The sequence below is a fragment of the Aotus nancymaae genome, unplaced genomic scaffold, assembly GCF_030222135.1.
Source record: "Aotus nancymaae isolate 86718 unplaced genomic scaffold, 86718_ANA_hifiasm-v0.15.2.pri h1tg000040l, whole genome shotgun sequence".
NCBI lineage: Eukaryota > Metazoa > Chordata > Mammalia > Primates > Aotidae > Aotus > Aotus nancymaae.
The window spans coordinates 12,742,452-12,766,660 of NW_026988454.1; the positions used below are offsets into that span (position 1 = coordinate 12,742,452).

Genomic DNA, 24,209 nt, shown 5'->3' on the forward strand with positions numbered 1-24,209 from the left:
CACTACAACCTCCCCTCCGGGTTCAAGTAATTCTCCTGCCTCAGCCTCCCAAGTAGTTGGTACTACAAGCGCACGCCACCACACCTGGCTAATTTCTTTTGTATTTTAATATAGACAGAGTTTCACCATGTTGCCCATGCTGGTCTTGAACTCCCGAGCTCAGGCAATCCGCCGGCCTCAGCCTCCCAAAGTATTGGGATTACAGGCATGAGCCACCACGCCCGGCCTATCATCTGCAATCTTTTGCTTCCACTTAAAAGCAGAGCCCACAAAGATGCTCAGTTAGCCAAGGGGGCAACTGAGACTGAGCAGCCTTGCACCCCATTCCCTGGTGGTACATTGGAACCTTATGACACCTTCAGCAGTCACACTCACTTCTACCGATGGCTGCTTCTTCAGGTTTCATGGATCAAAGATGCCTCTCATCACTTATGAACAATGGGAGGGGGCAGGAGACAGGGTCCAGGCGCTATGATTTTGTCTGAAATCACATCTCCTTCGTGCTTAGAAAGCCCTAGATTTTCTCTTCTAATACTGGCTTAAAATAATGCTTGGAATCTGGTTTCAAAAAAATCGTAGCTTCTGGGAGAAAAGTCATAGGCACATAAAACATCAAATTACATGTTAATATCCTGGCAACCTTAATTAGTCAGGGGCACTGCTTAGGGCTACCTGCCTTAAAGTGAGCACAGATACCCTGTGTGCCCCTTTAATTATGGTTTTTGTTCATGGCTTTTGCTGGATTTGAGAAATGCAATAGTCAAATCTGGCACTCCCATCAATAGGTTCTCACAATAATGATAATTTCATATGGAACAATACCTATCTTTATTTATATATGTGTTTATCTGAGACTTTACCACTCTGTAATCTACACTGACTACTAACCAAAATGGAGTAAGGTTTAAACTAAGACAACTATCATTTTCAATAAATAACTTGACAATTTTGATCAAACTTCTGAAAAATACAAATCAATAAATACAAGGGAACCAAAGCCGGGTATCCCTGGTGGTGAGAAGAAGAGCTGGGATCTAAGGAAGGCTCCAGAACCAGCAGGACACTCAGGCAAGAAAAAGAAGAAACAGAGTGAGTGTAACAGAAAGTGAACAGAGACATTCTTTAAAGGCCCACACTTAGAAATTATCTGTAAGCCTCACCTTGGATTACTGGCTTGATTATCCACCTTTCTGTCTTGGTAACTCATCTATAAAAGCCCCAAATTTGGGACCTGGCTGCTCAAATGAAAAGAAAGCAGAGCGCCTGCCTGTCCTGAGGCCCATGTCACCCGGCCCTCAGAGTCCCCTTTCTCTGTCCCTGAATGAACTATGAAGGGAATGGATTCTAAAAAAATTCCAGCTGGGCGCTGTGGCTCATGCCTGTAATTCCAGCACTTTGGGAGGCCAAGGAGGGTGGATCATCTGAGGTCAGGAGTTCGAGACCAGCCTGGCCAACGTGGCCAAACCCCTTCTCTACTAAAAATACAAAAATTAGTTGGGTGTGGTGGTGCATGCCTGTAGTCCCAAGTACACGAGAGGCTGAGGTAAGAGAATTGCTTAAACCCAGGAGGCAGAGGTTGCAGTGAGCCAAGATTGCACCACTGCACTCCAGTCTGGGTGACAGAGCGAGATCCATCTCAAAAACATAAATAAATAAAATAAAATAAAAATAAATAAATAAATCCCAAAGCCAGCTGAGAGTGGCGTGCAAGGTGGAGATGGTGGGACTCCTCCAGGCATGCAGCACTTGTGGTTTCTGAGCAGTTGCTGATGAAATCCCCGGCTGTGCAGATGCCAGGCCAGAACCTTCTAACCAACTGCACATCTCAGAGCCTCCTCCTCTGCCAGCTGTTTTCTGAAAACACCAGAGGACTCAGGTGGCAGCAAAGAAGGAGAGCACGCAAAGGCAGGTGAATAGCAGAGGCGGCAGCACGCGCCAGAAGCTGAACAAACACAGTCAGGGGCGTGGAAGGGTCAAGAACAAACAGAAGGACAAAAGGGGGGAAGAGAATTGGGGCGCCTTTAAAACAAACCTCTATCCTCCTCCTTCTTCCCATACTAGTGACGTATCTATGTTTTTCTTCCCCTTTTCTTCATGTTGTTATCAAGACAGCAGGAGATGGATTTACGAAACGATAATCCCATCTTTACCCCAAGCAGTTAGAAGTTGTGTTTGAGATGGTGAAAACGCCGTAACGTGTGTAATGTGTGCCTGGATGAAGTGCTCACAGGTAGAGTTCTTCCATGACCTCTCCTCCCTCAACTCCAGAGCGTGACACACACATCTACTCTTAGCTGAGTCTATAGAGGAAATTGCAAAATGACTCAGAACAATTTCTCACAACTTACTTTTTAAAAAGCAAAAGCAGCCACCACTGTGGAGCCGGGACTTTATTACAAGGTGAGAATCTGCTATGAGTCATGAAAGGCAGAGAAAATGCCTTGAAACTCAAACACGTCATCATTTATTCAGCACAAGGTTTTCACTGGACTACAATCTCTACACAAGGATGTTTACAGAAGGCGTCCGGGTAACGATTTCAGAACTTTGAACGATGGCGAGCGTCCGAGAAGGCCTCTGTGAAAGGGATTTAATGAGTGAATGAACCATGTGACACTACGCCCACTCCTTTGGTAAATATTAAAGATTCCAAGCACCCAAACAGTGGCAGGTCAAAATTAGATAGTAATTGTGCCTATTACTTATTTGAAAGGAAAAGGGCACACGCCAACAAAGGCTTAGCTAATCTGCTGCCATGAAAAGGGACAACGGTAAGTTCACTAGCAACGGCCTCGCCGGGAACACAGGAGCCACGGCTACCTGAGCGTCCCTGAAGCTGAGCATATAAAACGCCCCTCCTAGTCCATCAGACAGCTATTTATTTTACTAAAGAGATCCCTAAAATTTTGGTTTGGGATTAAAATGTAAATTCTTACTCAAAAAAAAAAAAAAAAAAAAAAAACCTAATTTGTTCACTAATGATAAATAAAATAAATGAAACTTTCAAATAAATAAAACTTTCAAAATGCCAAAAACCCCAGCACATAATGTTGCAGTTGGCATTCAGCAATCTGGGTTTGCATCCACTGAAGTACAGAGTTAATAAAAAGAAAAAATAGAAAAAAAAAACCCAATCTGGGGATGTCTAACCACCATCACCAATATAATCGATTCTGGCCTCAACCTAGTAATTTATTTGCCATCTAGGGGTTGTTATTTGTTTAACATTCCTCAACATCTCTTAGCACATTAAAAAATAAAGCATTAATAGCTAATCTTACCCAAGCAATTAGACTAAGATAAAAACAAAGTTCAAAATACCCCTTGACTAAATAAACACAGTGCTGTTAGATTGTAGGCAGTTGATAACTGATTCTGCAATGTCGCTAATATTAAGTCGAGACAGAGGCTAGGCTGTTCAGGTGTTTACTCAAAGTAAGGATCACAAACCGACAGTTCGTACATTTCTAAAGGGGAAAGCTAAGAATAAACATCCTGAGACTGGGAAGCTCTCTGGAATTGTACACAATTTCTAACGTGTGTGCAGAAGCAATTTTCTGGGGACCCATAGCTTTCATGAGATCCTCAAATGATCTGCTCAAAATAAGTTCCTAAACAAGGCAAGCACATAAAAGAGCAGAGAGGATCTGGAAACACGGTATTTAACCACCCTGACCTTCGCATACCATTACCTGAGAAGCCTCCAAAAATCTTAGAGGCTTCAGCTTCAGTGAAATGCGTGAAGGACACTAAATGACCGAAGCAAATTCTAATACGGTTCAGCTAAGATTCTTCTTCTGAGCAGCTCTCCATATTCATGGGGATAAGAGGCGATATCCAGCAGAAGGCTGCTTCAGATCAGGCATTCAGGCAGAAAGACGGACAGGAAGACACATCAGGGCAGGACAGCTAGTAAGACGGACACTTCAGTTTCACAGATGCATTAGTTTGACGGCTTACCCAAGGATGAAGAAAGGGCTTATCAGTGTAAGACTTAACAGCAAAAAAAAATGTGTGCTTTTTTTTTTTTTTTGAAATAGAATCTTGCCTTGTCGCCCAGGGTGGAGTATAGTAGCACAATCTTGGCTCACTGCCAACTCTGGCTCCTGGGCTCAAGCAATTCTCATGCCTCAGCCTCCCGAGTAGCTGGGATTACAGGCATGAACAACCATGCCTAGCTAATTTTTGTATTTTTAGTAGAGATGGGGCTTCACCATGTTGGCCAGGCTGGTCTCAAACTCCTGGCCTCAACTGATCCACCTGCCTCAACCTCCCAAAGTGCTGGGACTGCAGGTATGAGCCACTGGGCTCAGGCTCCCACGTGTTCTTACTCTCAGTGCACCCCATGTCCAGGTGGCTTTCTAAGAATAGGCAACAACAGGCCAGGCATGGTGGCTCGTCGTAGTCCCAACACTTTGGGAGGCCAATGCGGATGGATCACTTGAGGTCAGAGGTTTGCAACTAGCCTGGCTAACATGGTAAAACCCTGTCTCTACAAAAAATACAAAAATTAGCTGGGCATGGTGGTGTGCACCTGTGGTCCCAGCTACTTAAGAGCTGAGGCACAAGAATGACTTGAACCTGGGAGGCAGAGGCTGCAGTGAACAGAGACCGCACCACTGCACTCCAGCCTGGGCACAAAGCGAGACTCCGTCTCAAAAAAAAAAAAAAAAAAAGGCAAGAACCTGCACATGGCATTTATCTGAGGTTAGTTTGGCCTTAGCCTGAGAAATCAAACTTCCTGCTTTTTTCTCCCACAGAAAGCAAAATGATATCAAGGTCTCCCTAGCTCCGCCTCTAATCCAGGAAACCCAGAAAGAAAATAAAGATCTAGAAAGAGGGCTGAGGGCCATAGAGATGGAAGACGGAAGAAAGAGGATGGACACGGGACACCTGCCGTTCAACCCCATCTTCACTGTCATCCAGGTGGGCAAAAGGAAAGGGGAGATGTCAAGCACCTCCGGCAGGAGGTCCCTTGCTATGACCTAAGTTGCAGGGAGCTGGCTGACCACTTCTTGAACTTGACTTTTTGTTTGACTTGAAAAGGTCAAACATCCCACTTAAAGTGTCAGCTCAGATAGGATGGGAGCAAAACCATGGCACCTGCTGTTTCAATGGAGAGAAAAAGTAAGGAGAAGCCTGTATCAGAAATAAACGTGGCAAATAAATCATTAGGTGAAGATCAGCCTCTGCTCAGTCAAGGTCAAATATTTGTGTGGCCTCAGCTCTGGAGAATCTCCACGTCACTTTCCTATGCATCACTGTCCCGGAAGGATGAGGAAAGGGAGGCAATTATCTCTTCAGCGAGTTAATTTCAGAGCCAGGGTTCCACCTGACAGGCCCTGATCCTCCAGCCCGCCCCAGCGCGGTGATTCACACTGCAGCTCTCACAGCACTGCTCTCTAGAACTTCTCTTCTTTTACTTCTTGATTTTGACTCTGAAGATGACTCTTAATAATAACTTGTTATTTTTTTTTCCCTAGAAAAAAACAAGATGAAAGAGAAAAGCCTAGAGGAGAAGAAGAAAGCAGGGACAGAGGAAGGCAGGAAGGAAAAGAACCAAACGCCGCGTGTTCTCACTCAGAAGTGGGAGTTGAACAGTGAGAACACATGGACACAGGGAAGGAAACATCACACACCAGGGCCCGTTCGGGGGTGGGGTGCCAGGGGAAGGATAGCATTAGGACAAATAGCTAATGTAGATGATGGGTTGATGGGTGCAGCAAACCACCATAGCACGTGGATACCTATGTAACAAACCTGCACGTTCTGCACATGTATCCCAGAACTTAAAGTATAATAATAAAAGGTAAGACATGCTTAATTATTATCTATAACTTCAAGTTTAAAATGATGTCTTATTTTTGTCCCTAGTTTGTAATGCAAATCCTTGTTTTTTCATTAAAAAAAAAAAAAGAGGCTGGGAAGCCAGTTGTGCTGACAGAAGTGCCACCGTGATCCAAGGACAGGAAGGAAATGGGAACAAGGGCCATCAGTGACCTCCTGACCACGCGCCAGGCGCCATCGTCCTTACTTTCCAGATCAGGAGACAGAAGCACCGGTGGGACGGGGCTGGCCCAGGGACCCCAGAGTTCCTACCATGCAGCCCGCCAGGCCTCCAGACCAGTCTCTCCAGGCTCGAGTCCCCCTGCCTTGCGTGATACTCTGCTCCTAAACATACGTGTATTCCATGTCTAATAGAGAAAACACAAGCCCTGTGCCACAGCTGCACGCAGACTCACAGCCTCAGCCAAAGTCTCATTCAACAACTCAACACCCCCATGTCTGAGTTTTAAAAGCCAAACTGGCAAAGGCACAGCCAGCTGAGGGCTCATCAGGCAACTTCCTGTTGCTGGCAATTTCTCTTTGGCCCCAGTCAGCCCACAGCACAGCCCATGCCAATAGCCCCACTGCCCACTTTTTAGTTTGCCTCTGTTCAAGGACCCACTTGGCAGGAGGAATCAGCCCGACTGATGGGAGGGGCCAGTTGCAAGAAATGGCGAGAAAGGCCCCCAGCGAGTTTCATCCCCTTGCCTTCCTGCCACGCTGTGTTGTTCATCCCTCTCTATAGGATAAGCTCTCCATTGCCAAACGGCCTTGGGATGCTCTCTTCTGGATTCTCAGTATCACTCACATTTTTTTCTCTGTTTTTCCTGTTGATACATAGGTGACATTGCTGTTGAACAGAGCGTGTAAGTTATCCCTGGCAAAGAAAAGGACAGGTCTCTGTGTGCTTTACGCCACAGTAATGTCTTCTATAGCCACCCTCTTCCTGCCACACCCAGCAAGGGGCTGGCATCTGCCTGACACATCCACCCTAATGGCCAAGGACAGACCAAGAAGAGCAGGGAAGGAATACTCTGGAGCATGGAAAATAGGAGATTTACAAAAAAAAAAATCCAGTGAGCTACAAAGAGATCAAGTCACCTTTCAGACTCCAACAAAAACTAAGCACAGTCGTTTCGAACAAGTCCACAAACTTGCCTCCAAGTGTCTGCCCAAAGGAAGTGTGGTGTCAGAGAGGCAGAAAAAGGCATATGGAGCTGGTGTCACACTCCGCCCAACTCTGACCCCTGGCGATCCGTGTCCTTGCCACCTCTCTTCCAGGAGGGGCAAAGTCTGTGAGCCCTCCTCAGCTGGCAGAGTGTCTTACGTTTCACTAAGCATCTCAGTGTTCACAGCCTACTCCTGCTAAAGAGAAAGTCAGATCTAACATACGCTATTTTCATTTGGTCACTTGAAGCAACTCTTGGGAAAAGCTCATCCATTTGCGATCGAGACCATCCTGGTCAACATGGTGAAACCCCACCTCTACTAAAAATACAAAAAATTAGCTGGGCACGGTGGCGCGTGCCTGCAATCCCAGCTACTCAGGAGGCTGAGGCAGGAGAATTGTCTGAACCCAGGAGGCGGAGGTTGCGGTGAGCCGAGATCGCGCCATTGCACTCCAGCCTGGGTAACAAGAGTGAAACTCCGTCTCAAAAAAGAAAGAAAGAAAGAAAGAAAGAAAGAAAAAGCAGCTACACGGTGAGCAGAATTTGTCTCCACACAGACAACAAAGAGGACCCGATTCTTAACAGCTTTTGGTTTCTAATCTCATGGGATGGTTCAGGAGAAGTTGACCACTGGCACTAACTTCAACACCAGGTAGGCAGCTCAGATGTTCAAGGCGTGCAAATGTCTTACTTTCAATAACATTTTATCGAGGTGCTATTTGTTCACAATTTCCTACCTGACATCAGATCCTAGATCAAGAGGCCATTAGGTGAGCAGCAGGCAAAACATTCGAACACACGTACACATGGGAGACACGCCAGGAAGGGGCAGCTCACAGCCTAACCCTCTTTCCCGTGCTTCCGAGACTCCTGGTTGTACAAAATCTCACGTGATCCCTTTGACAACCCAGGGTTGGTGGTGGTGTTATGTTTATTTATAGAGGAGGATACACAGGCTTAGAAAGGTTGGGTAACTCGCCCAGGCCACGTAATGATAAAGCCTGGTGGATGGGGACACAAATTCAGGTTTCCAAGCATCAGGTCAAGAGTTGTTTCCAACATATCACTGCCTCCAAGAAAGGGCTACCTGGAATTAGGTCTTTGTGACAGATTATTGTCTTCCTGCTGGAGAGTGCCACACCCCAAACCATTTTTCAGGGACAAAGCGTGATGCCATCTCTCTGTGCGTTAAAATAGGAATTTAGTCAAATAACTTGCATTTAGAAATGGGCATGTCTGGTTTTAAGAAAAGCATCATGATTCTATTCGTCTAGTGAATAGCAACCGTGGAGAAAGATGACGGTTTATAAATAAGTTACCTTTCGGCTTGACTTCCTAACAAAAACATAACCAGAAAGATCTTGCAATAATGCAGGCAAGTACACACTGAAGGAAGATGAATACTCCAAGAATGCTGAAAGCAAATCATGTGGTCCAATAATTTTTTTCTTTTCCTTCAGCTTCTTAGACAGGCAAGCTCTTAAAAGCAATTCATGTGCAAAAAACTCAAAAGGTTAGCTAAGTGGGTGAGCAGAAATTAAATATTAAATGCAAGTTTTATTCACGCTGGGTACTAAAAACCATAGCCACTAAGGTACGTTCTTTTTTTTTTTTTCTGCCTAGAAACAATAAACAGGACAAAATATATCTTAAACATGATTCAATTGCCAAGAGCACAACACACAGTTGTCACGCTGTGTATCTCCAGATTCTCAATGCTCTCTGTTCCATCAACACAACGCCTACAAACGGCAAAAATAATCCCTGCCAAAGCTACACTAGGTGATTACATAAAATTCTTCCACAAAGCCGAAAAATTATTTCCTCAGGAATAATTACATTAAAAACTCTGCTTACCTTGTAGAAAACGGGTTTCATGTTTGTGGATTTTCTTTTACAGCATTAAACCCAATATAAGTATTAATATGTGCTATGCTCCAAGGAAATTTTACACACATAAAATTAATTGCTATATTCAAATTATTCCTTTCTCTCTTTTCAAGCATATTTCATGGAGCAAATATTTCCCTAGGCCTTTCTGATATCTTTATAATTCAGAAAGATAAAACTATTTCAGAGATGAAGTTCAAGACCTTGGAATGAGAAACAGTGACAGAGCTCCAGAACGAGTACCCAAAAGAAGTTGTCCTGCCCTTAGCTGTAAAAAGCACGTAAGCATCACTGTCAGAATCCCTTCTGGGGAGAACGGCATCTCTTCTCATCTGCATATCAGTCTGTAGACATTTTTAGAGCAAAAGCAACTTTCGATCAAGAAAAGGAAACCGTGCAAGCATGCCTACATTCGGATCCAAATCTTTACCCATGAAAATCAAAGTCCTTGTTTACTTACATGCTGTACATAAAAAGGAAAAGTTCAAAGAAACCTGCTCCCTCTGGGAGATCGGATCACATCTAAGTCGGCTGTGGGGAGATGTGTAAGACACGCGTTGTCTCTCCCTCTCATCCCTAGGCAATGAAAAAAAATCCCAAACTGCTCTTCCAAGTCACATTCACAAGGACGTCCTAGCGCCACCAAGCTCTTCCTCCACAGTAGCACTGGTGATTGGGGGAGGCTGGCCCCCTGCTCTGTTTCCACCCATGCCAGGAGGCTGCCTGCTCTAGAAAGGCACCGGGTTACCGCAGACGTGGTGACAACGGGACCACAGAAGGCCACGTCTCTTGAGCCTCACAGCCAGCTCGGAAGGTGGAGTGCAGGCAGCATGTCAGTGGGGACTGCCTAACACACCTCAAGTTCTCAGAACAAACCGAAAACTCTTTCAACCTCCTCACCCAAAGGGACATTGTATATTCCTTTCAAACTCCAAACTATTACAATAGCACATGCTAATTGCTAACAATACTGGGGGAAAAAATCCCCCCTACAGGAGAGGCTGACAGGGTCACACAAAGAGCCATGACAGTAATAGGCACCCTTACAGAGAAGAAGGCAATCAATTAGGAACCATTTGCAGAAATTGCGGGGCTGTCAAAAGCCCTGGGTACAGCTGTGCTTCATCAAACCAGGCTTCATTTGATTTTCAGGGGAAATTATTCTTTATTCTAATGTCTAGAATAGTTGTTAGTAAAATATCCCAAACAGCCCAGGTTCAACCAGGGTCTAATCTGAAAAGAAGTTAATGACCCCTGAGAAGACCAGCTGGGTTAGGACAGGAAACCCAGAACACGGAGGCAGGTCTTCTCCCTGAGAGACCACCTTCTGAGGACATGGCACACGGGGGGCCCGAAAAATCCACTCTCAGCACGCTCTGGGCATGCACCAGAAAATTCCACATCACCACTTTAAAAACAGAAGAGAGGGCTGGGTGCAGTGGCTCACACCTATAATCCCAGCATGTTGGAAGGCTGAGGCAGGAGGATGACATGAGCCCAGGAGTTTGAGAGCAGACTGGGCAACACAATGAGACCTCGTCTCTACAAACTAAACAAAATTATCTGGGCATGGTGCCAGGCACCTGTGGTCCCAGCTACTTGGGGAGGCTGAGGTGGGAGGATCGCTTGAGCCCAGGAGGTCAATGCGGCAGTGAGCCAAGATCACAGCACTGCACTCCAGCCTAGATAACAGAGCAAGACCTTGTCTGAAAAAATACAATTTAAAACAATTTTTAAAAAAACAGAGGAGGATTGCTTTAAACATAACCTGATGTTTCCAAGAGGTTTAAAAAACAAAACAAAACCCACAGAACAGAAAATAATGTAATCCTTAGATTTGAAATTTTCTTTTTCTTTTCACTAATGTCCACCACAGTTTTTACTTTTGTTGACCACTGGTTCTTCTTTTTCAAGCAACAAAAAACATGGAAACAGAGTAACTGCTAGGTATTTAATGAAGATTTTTTAAAAATGTACTGAAATCCGGCTGGGCGTGGTAGCACATGCCTATAATCCCAGCACTTTGGTAGGCCGAGGCGGACAAATCATGAGGTTAGGAGTTCGAGACCAGCCTGGCCAATATGGTGAAATTCTGTCTCTTCTAAAAAAAGAATACAAAAATTAGCCAAGCATGGTGGCACGTGCCTGTAGTCCCAGCTACTCAGGAGGCTGGGGTAGAAGAATTGCTTGAACTTGGGAGGCGGAGGTTGCAGTAAACCGAGATCACACTGCTGAACTCCAGCCTGAGTGAATGAGCGAGACTCTGTCTCAAAAAAAAAAGTACTGAAATCCGTCATTATACATAAAAATATTCGCATCTAAAAAAAGGTAAGGTGATAACAACATTAGACTTGAGAGGAATTTCACAGCACATGCTTAACCTGCTCATGTTCTTCCAAAAAATTCTTTTCTTCTGTGTTCTCTGGTGTTATTTGCTTTCTCCTTTCTCCACTTTTAACAATGAAGATTGAGGCGCAGATGGCCCCAATTTCAGCCCGATTGCAGCTTTTGCTCCTCTTCTAAATGCCTGATGCTCCAGTGTTCACTTTGTAAATGTTTTGCTTAGTTACAACAGGCACTGCTAAATAACAGAATTTGCAATGGCCTTAACATGCTAACGTTTTGCCTATTTTGCTGAGTCTTAAAATAAGACAAACTTTGGGAAAAAATTCAATTTCCTTCTTAAGAGCTTTGATGTGTAACTCAAGCAGATCATATGAGAGGAGAACTCATTACCCCTCGTGGTGTTAAGTGACTTCCCCCAAGCTGCCATCCTGTGCCGGAGCCCCCACAGGCACACTTAACTTAAACACATGGCCTTGCTCCATCAGTGTTTCAGGAGGATTTGATTTTCTAAAAAATGTTAAGGTGAGGTCAGTGACTCACACCTGTAATCCCAGCACCTGGGGAAGCCAGGGCGGGAGGATCTCTCGAGCCCAGGAGTTTGAGACCAGCCTCAGCAACATAGTGAGACCCCATATCTATTTTATTATTAAAATAAGTTTTAAAATAATTTAAGACAAAGTTATCAAAACACATCTATTTGATGGTCTAGGATCCACTGCTTCACAAAAAAAACTAATGAATATTAGATATGATATTGAGTTCCCAAAAGCAAATAACCCACTAGACAGAGTAGAAGGACTAAAAATGCTGATGAATTGCAGTTTAGTAAAATAAATTGCAAACTGGGACATAATCAGGCCAGCGAAGGCAGCTGAGGATTTGCTTTGCATCAGGAATGAGGAGGAGAGGGAGGAGAATCTTGGAAGAAGGTACATGGAAAATGGGAGAAGGGAGCAGGGAGTGAGGAAGGGAAAGGGAGAAGAGAGGGGAGGCTGAGAGCCCATAGCTGCTGGTATCCCTTTGGAAGCTGGCAGGCTTTAACCTGGTGCCCCACACACACAGGGGATGTCACCAACCCCCAAAAGTTATCCCACATGGCTCCTCCCATGGGTGTGCCATGGCCTGGCTCCTGGTGGTGTTGATCTGGAAGAGTCACTGCCATGACGCCAACTGCATCAGGGAGGCACAGTCAGGGCTGTGTGCTCCATGGAGCTAGCAGGAGCCGGGAATGTGGAAGCCCTGCCCAACCCTGAAGTGGCAGGGCAGGAGACTTACGCTCTTTGGGCACAGCTGTGGCTGCCCAGCCGTGGCTCCAGACCCACGCATCCCTGTGTTCTTGGGGACCAGGAGCAGGCAGAAGCTCCGCCCTCCCAGGCACTGCTGCATCTGCCTAGCCATGAGCCCAGGCATCTCTGCACTCTCAGGGCCCTGGAAAGCACCCCTCTGTCCTGGCAGGCTCAGAAGTGGCCTTCTCCCACTGCCTGGCTTCTCCCCACTCCCGGCACCCACTATAGTCTTGGAGCAAAGTTGAGTCTGAGCCCAGGCACTGCTGCAACCCAGCCAGGTGTGCACAGGCTCAGAGCAGTGCTGACACGCCAGCTCTCTGCTGTACTTTGGGCACCAATGAACATGGGAACCAGGCTGAGGGGGGACTGAGGGCTGCTTGGCCCTGGCCTGCAAGCACCCCTTGGCACAAATAGCCTGGGCACCTTGAAGAGTGGCAGGAGGCAGACAGGCTCCTGGGTGGAAAGGGGTGGGTCCCCAGAAAAGCCCCACCTTCAAGCCAGGGAAGGCCTGAAGTCTGGGGGCCAGGCTGCCAGTCCCATAGACCAGAGTGGAAACTTATGGAGCTTTTTCTGGGCCTGCCCATGGCCACCTATGGACCAATCAGTACACACTTCCTCCCTTCTGAAGCCCACGACTCAACCAGACTCAAAAAGACAACAGGACAGTCAGCTGTGGAGAGGAGCTACCCATTCCAGGGTCTCCTCTCTGTTGAGAGCTGAGCGCTCTGCGGGATGACCAGCTGTGGAAAGGAGGTACCCACTCCTGGGTATGCCCTCTGCTGAGAGGTGAACACTCTGCAGCATGACCAGCCTGCGGGGAGAAGTTATCCACTGTGGATTTCCTCTGAGCTTTTCTATAGCTCAATAAAGCTCTTCTTCACCTTGCTCACCCTCCCTTTGTCCGCACACCTCATTCTTCCTGGACATGAGACAAGAATTCAGGACCTGCCTAATGGCAGGGTTGAAAGAGCTACAACACAAACAGGGCTGAAACATGCCCCTTGCTCACCACAAGTTATGGGCGACAAGGAGAGAAGAGAGAAGGAGAGAAGAGCTGCGACCCTTCAGGGAGCCGAGACCTAGGAGCTCCCTGAACCAGGGCTGTGCCACCCTCTTTGGGGCTCAGCAGTTCCTGGCATCTCCAAGCTTCCAGGTGCTGGTGCCGGCCATGGAAACTTCTCGTAGTATGCCTGATCCAGCCACAGCCTCGCAGAGAGCGGGAGCCTGTGCTAGAGCCTGGAGCTGCTGCCTGCCCCACCACAGCCAGAATGCCTGGCTGTGCGCGGTGGCCGGACCCCATGCTTGCTCACTCAAACACCCCTCACCACTCTGCTCACCCTTGGCAGGCATGGGATCCCGGCCGGTAGCACAAGTCGAGCACAGCCTACCAGGCCAAGTGGGCACAGGCAAAGGCACCGCTGACCACAGAGGCTTCCGTCTGGTGAGGTGACACCATAAGAATCTTGTGATAGTGTTAGTTTAAACCCAACTAAGACATCGTTCCACTTTATAACTTTCATTTAAATACCTATCATTGCTTCTATTTCTTCCATTCTTATTTTGTATTTAAGCCAAAAATAAATATAGAAGACTTATAATTTCAAAATCGATTAAAATTGGACTGGATATTAACACAGATTATGTTAATCAGACTACTTCCAAAAGGGTAGCTGACGACAAACAGTTAAAACGCAGGAAAGGAATGGAGTGTAACAAATGCTACCAAGGATATGGATAAAGTGGAAGCCTCCTACATTGTTGTCAAGAATGTCAAATAGCAGTGCAGCATTCTGGGAGACCATGGGCTGTTGCTCAAAAAGCTAAACAGGGAATCACCACAGGACCTGGCAATTCCTCTCCTCAGCCTGAAAACAAGGATTCATGCAGACAACTCTTACACCAACATTCACTCCAGAATTACCCACAATAGCCACATGGCAGCAATAATCCAAGCGTCTATCAACAGATGAATGAATGGATAAACAAAATATGGTGTATCCATATGGTGGAATACTATGCAGCCATAAAAAAGAATGAAAGTCCGACACATGCTACAACACGGATGAACGCAGAAGACATGATGCTAAGTGAACTCAGTCAGGAGACATGATGCTAGGTGAAATAAGACAGAAGCAAAAGAACAAATATTGTGATTCCACTAATATATGAGGTACCTAGAAACTGGCAAATAAGACAGGAAGTAGAACAGACATTAGCAGGGAGTTGAAAGTGGTAGAAATAGTTCTTGTTTAAGGAGTACAGAGTTTCTGTCTGGGATAATGAAAAAGTTCTAGATGGTGGTAGTTGCAAACCAATGTGAATATACTTAATGCCACAGAAGTACACACTTAAAAATAGTAAAAAAGGCATATTGTATGTTATATATATTTTATCACACAAAATGACAACATTCCAAAAATAATTTATCTTCAGTCAAAAAAAAAGATGTAAGAAAGAAAGAGAACAGTAATTCACCCCTTTTGACAACGTTTTCCTTGTCAAAATCCCTAAGCAAAACCAACCCAATGTATGAACAGCACGGTGTGCACTGCTCTTTGCTGGCACACCAGAAGTCACGGAGGAGGTCTGGCTGAAGTAAATGGTTCCAATTAGTACTTCACTTTGAAAACATACATAAATAAGGAAGCTGGTTTCTTAAAATACATATGTTTGTATCAACTGCTGGACCTAGAGACAGGTAACTCCCATCTCCTTCTCTCACCTCGGGTAAAGGTGGGAACTAACATTGCCTGCTCGGTTCTAGGTTTGCAATTTGGGCCAGTATCTTACCCTGAATGTCTGCTCCATTTTCTCCCTGTGGGAAACCTGATCCAGAGTGCCATCTGTCTGACTCCTTTTCAGACCTGTGGTGATATCAGGGACGTTGCTGAAATCTGCATGAAAAATGATAAAAACATACATGAGTTTGGCCATTTGCAGGAAATAATATTGCCTGGTTTAAAGGCTCAGATAGAGAAAGGAAAGAAGAAAACAACCTGGGAGGCAGTACAGAGCAGTCCTGAGTGACACTGAGGTTACAATTATGCACACAGATGGTCTTCTGAAACAGATCTAGGCTCTTGCTAATTGAAAAGGCAACATCTGCCTGTTTTGGTCAAAAGAGACCAATCGAAATAATGACTTAAATGCCTTGTCACTCTTCCCATTGTTGTGTAAACGATACTTCACTAAGCTCTGGTCTTAAGTAATTTATTTGGACCTACAATCAAAGAGCAACAACTTTGTTGGTATTTTCCTATTTTTGGCTAAGTGAAGGCAAAATTACCAGGGAATCTTGGAAACCAATGATGTAATATTATACTTATGACAATCTACAGCTTGCTCATTTACAAGAATGATTCTTTTGCTGGCACCAACCACAATTTCATCCTAACTTGAAAGTCCCAAGAGGATCAGCAAACCCTTAGTAACTTCCAGAGTAAAGGTTAAGAAATACTATGAGCCAGGTATGGTGGTTCATGCCTGGAATCTCAGCACTGTGAGAGGCCAAGGCGGAAGAATCACTTAATACCAGGAGTTTGAGACCACACTGGGCAACATATCGAGACCGTGTTTCTACAAAAAATTTAAAAAAACACACAATCAGGCAGTGTGGTGTGTGGTTATAATCCCAGTTACTTGGAGGGCTGAGGCAGGAGGATTGCTTGAGAACAGGAGTTCGAGGCTGCAGTGAATGGTAATCCTGACACTGTACTCCAGCCTCAGTAACAGAATGAGACCCTATCAAGAAAGAAAAGGAAAAGGAAAAGGAAAGGAAAGGAAAGGGAGAGAGAGAGGGAGGGAGGGAAAGAAAAGGGAAGGGGGAGAGAGGCATAAAAGTAATAATTAAAATAGAAAAATAAAAATTATAAATGTAAATTAAAACATTAAAAATGTAAATAAATATTATGATATATGTAGAACACACAGCCTCCAACTGGAAGCACACATCCCATCCTCAACACCCCTCTCCAATAGAGGCAGAAAGATTAGCCTCTATCAAAACATAACACAGGTTTTCACTGTAATTCATGTATTTGATAGAACGTCCCCTCAACTAGGTGAAACCAGATGGTTTCTGATCCCAGTCAGGTATATAATAAGAAATCGATCTGAGCTGATCTGGGCCCAAGAGGCTTGAATAGACCTGCAGACGAAGAAACTGCCCAGCATGATGAGGGCAGGGAAGATGGTCTCAGGAGAACCTTTAGAAGCTAGGGGAACCCTTGGAGGCGGGCACAACTGACAGACAAGAATGCCAGCAGCTGGTTCATGCTGATATTGCCAACCACTACACAGTCACTTCTAAGACAGGGAAGGCCTCCAGAGAACATCTAATGATGTGCAAAATTCTGCAGCTCCAATATTTTTCTTCCATTACCTCATCCAACACCCTAATCTTATCTAGATAAGGACCAGACAATCTCAGTCACACTTCACTGTTGCTGGCTGCAGAATTAAGTTAGCCTAGGGAGGGCAGTGCTGATCCGAAAGGCAGGAGGTGTCCCTGGGGACATTTTGGTAGCAATGGCAGGCAAGGATACTTGGGCCTGCCTCCGCTAGTCCCCTAATGCCACAACACAGAGGCAGTCCCCTCACCAGCAGGCTGACTGCACGGGAAGTAAGATGAGACCCTCAACCACAAGTGACCCACCGCTGTCCTCTGGGACTGCCCCCTTTCTCTGATGTGAACACCTCGGCTTAAGGGAGACCAACGTAGGTAAGTCACAAAAGAACGCCAGCCCTCACTCCTACTACATTCAGCTCGAGTGCATCCCTCTGTCCATGCATTCAACACACACTTCTTGAGTAGTAGCTGTTTTCCAGACACTGTGTGCTAGGAGCTGGGAATATAAAAATGAGTAAAATGCTCTCAAGGGCTGCTTCTAGTCTGGGGAGAGGCAATTGGTGAGGAAGGCGGGGGCAGAGAGATGAGTGCAACCAGGTGTCACCGATGATATGAGGAAAGCCCACATGCCGCTGAGTGGGGACACTTGAGAAGAAAGGTAATTCTCCCTGGGCCCTTAAAAGACATCAAAGGGGCTGGGTGCAGTGGCTCACACCTGTAATCCGCACACTCTGGGAGGCCGAGGCAGGCGGATCACCTGAGGGGGGAGCTTGAGACCAGCCTGACAACATGGAGAAACCCCGTCTCCACTAAAAATACAAAATCAGCTGGGCGTGGTGGTGGCGCCCGTAATTCCAGCTACTCAGGAGGCAGAGGCAGGAGAATTGCTTGACCCAGGAGATGGAGGCTGCGGTGAGCTGAGATCGTGCCATTGTACTTCAGCTTGGGCAAAAAGAGCAAAACTCCATCTCAAAAAAAAAGACTTCAAAGGAAGCAGACACTGGAGCAAAGTCTTTATGTTGGGGGAGTGTTTGACTTTCAAGCTGAAGATGACAAGGCAGGGTGGGCCATGGGGAGAAGGGCTCCTGGGACTGGAAGTGGCCTGAGGAAAGGCAAAGGCTAGGAGGAGCCGGGCACCATCGGGGAACTTGCCGAGTATGGCTGCAGAGTAGGGCAGAGACGGAAGAGCGCCCTCCCTGGACAGATGGATGGGAAACAAAAATCACAGTGACACCACAGGCACAAGGTGTAAGGACCCGAAGATCACAGAAGAGGGCAACAGAAAAAGGTAAGGGATGGTTGAGCATTTGAGGAGGGAGATAAAAAAGAAGACATGGAAAAGAGAGGCATCGAGGGAGATGCCTGGTTTCTGTGTCCTAGGTGACTGGGTGGATGGGGAACGCGGCAAGGACAGAGGTGGGAATAACGAGCTTAGCTTCCGCGACTTTGAGTCTGAGACACATGCAAGCCACGGGGTGGGAGATTTTAAGTGGTCGGGGAGTCCAGGGTCCAAAGCCCAGAAAGGCCTTCGCAGACACATGGATTTGGAAGTCATCCGAGACGTGGATTTGGATTCATAGGAGTGAAGCCGAGGGGGTGGATAACATCAAGAAGACCGAGGAGGGAACCGTGGAAATGTCGGTGCATAAGGGTAAAGGAGAGGGTGACCGTCAAGAGAGGCCCCTTTCTTTTTATAGATAAGTAAAAGAGAAGTATAAAGCCATCAAAAAAGAGTCACGTCACAGAAGCCATACAGTGTAAAAGTGCATTATCTAGGTTACAGAATCAAATTTGCATTGGTGCCGCCTTTACCTTGTAAATAAGGAGCCTTGGTATTTCCAAAGAGTTATATCAAGTACAGGAAATATGACACACGATCCACATGCCCATTCATTCATGATAGGGATTTCACAGCCCCTGCTGTACATCAGGCATGTACAAAGTACTAGGGACACAAAGATGAACAAGGCCTTGAGTCCCACCAAGAACTCAGCTGTGGCAAGGGCATACGAAGCTCTGGAGCCTGAGGTGCCAGATGGATGCTAGTGAAAATAGCACGGCTGATATCAAAAGCGGGTGCTGAGTGAATCCTGAGACATCTGAGTCAATCTCTTCACAAGATTTTGGAACTTAAACACTGAAAACTCCCTGAACCACTGTTTGCCTCTTATAAAAGAGGCAAAGAGGTACTCACTCATAAAGGAAGAGATTTGTTTCAGCGGGCAATGTACACCTGGTAGAATATTGATACCCTTCCTGTGAGAACCCTGCCCACTCCAGGGTGAAGGCTTAGCTTCCCTTCCTGTGAGAACCCTGCCCACTCCAGAGTAAAGGCTTAGCTTCTAGTCAGTGGGGCTCCCCCAGGCCCCCTGGCACCCCTAACTTCAGGGAAACTTTGGGTGCCACTGGGTTCTCTCTGAGGCACAGGCTTGGACAGGATGGCCCAAAGGAACCAGCCCCCCGAGGCTGGCCCCGTGGATCTGAGAAGAGAAGGCAGCTGTGGACAGGTCCTGAGATCCGCCAAGACAGGAAATCTCAGAGGTGTTCTTCTACCCAAGCTTCCCCTAGGTGAGATGCATCTGGGCATACACAGAGTCCCTGCAGCCACCAGCAACGTGCCAGCGCCGTCCTGGACAAGACGGAGCACAGGGGAATCCAAGCAGGACAGTGTCCACAGCTGCCATCCCCAGCTCTGGGAGCCTCCAATTTTACCAGGACCTGTATCCCCAATAAAAGGAGGGTGCCTTTAGTGTTCTTTATAGAAGGGACATGAGATACAAGTACATTCTGGAAGAATAGAAGACTGGCTTTAAAAAGAGTGGAGGCTGGTAAAACCCGAATGCTTATTTACAAAGCTGTTGGAAACAGGCATCCTGTCCTGGGTGCCAAATGCCTATACATAGCCCCTTACATTCTGCCCACGTCCTGAGCACCAGCTGCTAACGGGAGTAAATATATCCTGCCCCTCCCAGGCGAAAATCTGGCTTCCCACCTGGGAGGGCCTCATCAGGACGTATACAGTGCAACACGTTTTAGGGGCTCTTTGTCCCTAACAGATAGTAATGAGCACTTGCTTCCTGCCCGCCCTGCACTCAGCATTGTACAGTACAGATGCTCAGACTCACTCCAGAAAAAGCCTCTGGCCAATATGACTGAAAATCATGAAAAAAAAGAAAAAAAAACCAAATTGTAAATTCAAGTCAAGAGATCTATTTGTATCTGGTAAATATATCCTTTTGTCTTTGTCATCACATTCCTCATGGAAATTGACAGTTTCGGGCAGAGGTCTAGCAATTTGAAAAAAACCTCCCATTTAACACGGCCAGCGAGAGCTTCTACTGAGCTGAAGAGCTTCTCCTTAGCAGGTGAATCAGCAGAGCTGCAATGTCCCAAGTTACAGTCTGGCCTCCTCCGTTTGCATCTATCATTTAATTTATTTCTTCCCTCATTCCCATGGGTGCCAGCACTGGGCACCCACCAAGTGCAAGGTCATGGCCAGAGCAGTCATGAGACCAGGCTCAGCCATCTTTCTCCTTTAATCAACACACCATGGAGAAGGATGACAGTCCAGGCAGGCCACCATGGAAGATGCCTGCCTCCTACTCTTCCGCACAGCCTATAGCTCCTTACAGACCACTGGGGAACGCACGCGGCTTTAGGTTTGAGACACCTGGTCGTTCAGCTTCCTCCAGAACTGTGCATCCATACCTAGCCCATTAGCACCACTGTCAGCCAAGTCACCGGCAACCCCAGATCCTTTACAATGAAAGGGCAAAGCCTGTGTTAAAGGAACATCCTGGGTACCAACTTAAAAACAGAAATATCAGGAAATGTTGACGTTAAGGGTGCCTCGCCCACACAGCTCGTAATCTGAATTGAAAATGTACAGTTACATCATTTCCAAATCCAACCCAGCACAGTTAATATGCAAACGTGTGGGTTTTGCCATTTCTTTCTCCTGTTGCCCAGAAAGCACCAACAGACCTAGGTGATCACTGTGACAGGCACGAAGGGGAATTCTCTGGAAACGGGCAGCAATGGGAAGCCTGGGAGAAGGCCTGGCCTGCGTGGGGTGTCCCTGCCAGCATCTCACCCGTGGTTTAATCCTAAGGAAGCCTGATTCTTCTCAGGCAGCTACGTACGGTTCATCTGGCTGATGCCACCCTATAATCCAAATCTTACTGGCAGCCTCCTCCTTACTCAACCAGGCAGCGAGAGACTATGCAACAAAGTTCTTGTACTCCCTGGACACCCACCAGGTGGCTGCCAGCAGACCCTGGACACGCCAGGCAGCTCCTGACGGTGGGGAAGAGTTCCTCCGCCTTTCCAGCAGGCAGGATTGGGCCTCGTGAGGACAGACAACTGGTTCCTAGGAAAAGTGATCTAAGAACCATTCCACCCCAAAGTCTGAGAATACCTCCCGAGTTCTCAGGAACGGCAATTAAAGAGAAGTTAAATTAAGCATCTCAAGATGATATTAATCCGTAGCCAAAAACAAGAAATGCAAAGTGACAGGAGAACATTTGCTTTCTGCTCCTAGGTACAAAATGACTTTTTTTTTTTTTGAGAAATTAATAATGGTAGTTGCTATGGTTTGAACGTGTCCCCCAGAATTCATGTGTTGGAAACTTAATCTTCAAGGCAACAGCGTTGGGAGGTAGAACCTAGTGGGGGGTGTTTAGGTCATGAGGGTTCTACCCATAACTCATGAATATTGATGGCATGATAAATAGGGCTCTCAGGAGTGGCTCTGCTCTGTTCCACCGTTTACTCTTCCACCTTCAGCCATGTGAGGACGCAGCGTTCACGGTGCCTTCTTGGAATCAGAATCACCAAACCTAATGGCACCTTGACACTGGACTTCCCAGCCTCTAGGACCGTGAGCCAGTAAATCTGTTTACAAATTACCCCGTGTGTGGTATTCTTTACAGCAGCACAAATGAACTAAGACAGCAGTCACTGCACCAGAAAAAGCTGTGCTTCAACATGTGGACTGAGGGTTCATTTGAAATAGACTAAAAGCATCAGGCATGAGAATGAAAACTTTTTAAAATATGTTTTTCACGCTTCAAAGCATATATTATCGTACACTGATTTTTAATACTCTCATATCCAAAGGGTCCTTTTTGATAATGTATACTTTTACTATCCTGAAATAAAAATCATTCTTTTTTTTTTTTTTTGAGACGGAGTCTTGCTCTATCACCAGGCTGGAGTGCAATGCCTCAATCTCGGCTCACTGCAACCTCCACCTCCTGGATTCAAGTGATTCTTCCGCCTCAGCCTCCCGAGTAGCTGTGACCACAGGCACGTGCCACCATGCCCGGCTATTTTTTGTATTTTTAGTAGAGACGGGGTTTCACCATGTTGGCCAGGATGGTCTCGATCTCTTGACCTCGTGATCCGCCCACCTCGGCCTCCCAAAGTGCTGGGATTACAGGCGTGAGCCACTGCGCCCGGCCCAAAAATCATTCTTAGTCTATCTACCTACCTCCATACATAGTTTCTTCAAAAGCAATATACTACCCTAAAAATAACACAAAAAGAAAAATAAATGGCAAGTCATTTATAAATAAAAACTGTGTGTTTGAATACTTTGTTTGAATTATGCTCAATATGTAAATGGCAGCAGAACCTCTCCAGAAGCCATGAGGAAGCTGCCAGCCACTGGGTCTACAGACCTTGTCCCCAGCTTCACCACAGACCAATGCCAGTGTGTCTTGGTGGTATGACCATCAGTGATATGATTTTATAAAATGGCAAAAACTCTTGGGAAAGTTCTGAGCAAAATAAAGGATATATTTCCCTTATTTACTGGGTTGTCATCTTCTCAGAAAATTCCAAGTACCCTATAGCTGTGGGGAAAAATGAATGTGTCCCCCAGAATTTATGTGTTGGAAGCTTAATAGCAGTTCCTAGCTCAGATAATTAATTGCATGCATGTTTTTTCACCTCCATTAAGGTCCAGTCAAACAACGTGCAACGTATGGGATTAACCTGATCACTGCAGGATGTCCAGCAATCATGTCCCCAACTACCAAATATCACCATCCCTGGATTCATTACGATAACCAAAAACAGAACCACAAACTTCCGAAATGTCACCTGGTGGTCAGCGCCACCACCTCTGAGAACTGCCTCTCCCTGTGGCCAGGACCTCAACTTTACCTCTAGGAGAATCAAGTGGCATCAGACGATGGAAAATGCACCCAACCCATAGCATTTTACACCCTCTGAGAATTAGCATCCCTCAATTCCCAAAGAAACATAAAATACACTCACTAAAGCAATTAAAAATACAGCAGCCAGATAAATGATGAAGTATATTTAATTGAGACTCTAATCTCAGGCTCAAAAATGTTTTTAGTTGATTAAATCATTAATCCTTAGAAACCCCTTCTGATGTGGAAACTATAGAAGAATAATCTTCTAAGAAGAAGACTGAAAAAAAAATCTAAAAATTAATGTCAAAGTAGTTACAAGTGAATAATAAACGGGTTAATTAAGTTTTCAACTACGTAATGCACTGTGGCGTTAGAGTTACACATCTCTGCCATTTAATACTTACATCCTCCTATCTACTCATGTCCAGATAAAATAGTGTACTTTGTTTGAATTATGCTATTAATCTATTTGATTTACTCAACGTCTCTATTCCGTTTCTCAGAATTTATACTATGCAATTCCATAAATGTAGAACTTGTAGAGAATCAAAGAACTGTAGGTCAGAAAAGAAACTCAGAAATTAGCCCATTCAATTCCTTCACTTTATGTATCTTTTTTTTTTTTTAAGTACAAATGCAATTTTAAGAAAAGATTAAAGTTTAGTAAATCAAAGCTGCCAGCTGAGGCATAATAGCATTATGTAAATAGAGAATTAAGACTTTTTTTCAGTTCTCCAAGCTTCACCCACTATTACAAAACTCTGCATTAACGCTCACAACCATGGTTATCACAGTACAAAGAGCACATTGAACATTTGCAAAGAAAATTTTTGCAAATCTCTCCTTTTATGGTTTTTTTTTTTCTTTGAGACACTCTGTCTCAAAGAAAACTCTGGCACCCAGCCAGAATCTCTCCTTTTAAATTCAACTTTGTGGCCAGTGTGGTGACTCATGCCAATAATCCCAGCACTCTGGGAGGCCAAGGCAGGAGGATTGCTTTCGGCCAGGAGTTCAAGACCAGCCTGGGCAACATGGAAAGACTCCATCTCTATAAAAAAAGATTAGCCAGGTGTGGTGGTACACACCTGTAGTCCCAGCCTCTCAGGAGGCTGGAGCAAGAGAATCACTTGAGCCCAGAAGGTAGAGGCTGCAGTGAGTTACGATCGTGCCACTGTACTCC

General features: G+C 45.7%; 1 protein-coding gene across 6 annotated transcripts in view; it reads right to left on the bottom strand.

The window, feature by feature from the left end:
* Positions 1 to 24,209, bottom strand: part of TIAM2 (TIAM Rac1 associated GEF 2) — a 310,343-nt gene that overhangs the window by 33,968 nt on the left and 252,166 nt on the right. For 5 of the 6 annotated variants that reach the window (XM_064360523.1, XM_064360524.1, XM_064360525.1 and 2 more), the window contains one exon: positions 15,308 to 15,411. In XM_064360523.1, coding sequence (XP_064216593.1) covers positions 15,308 to 15,411 — 104 coding nt within the window. Of the gene's footprint in view, positions 1 to 9,345; positions 9,587 to 15,307; positions 15,412 to 24,209 lie in introns of those variants that run through there. The other variant, XM_012451855.3, reaches the window with a different exon arrangement.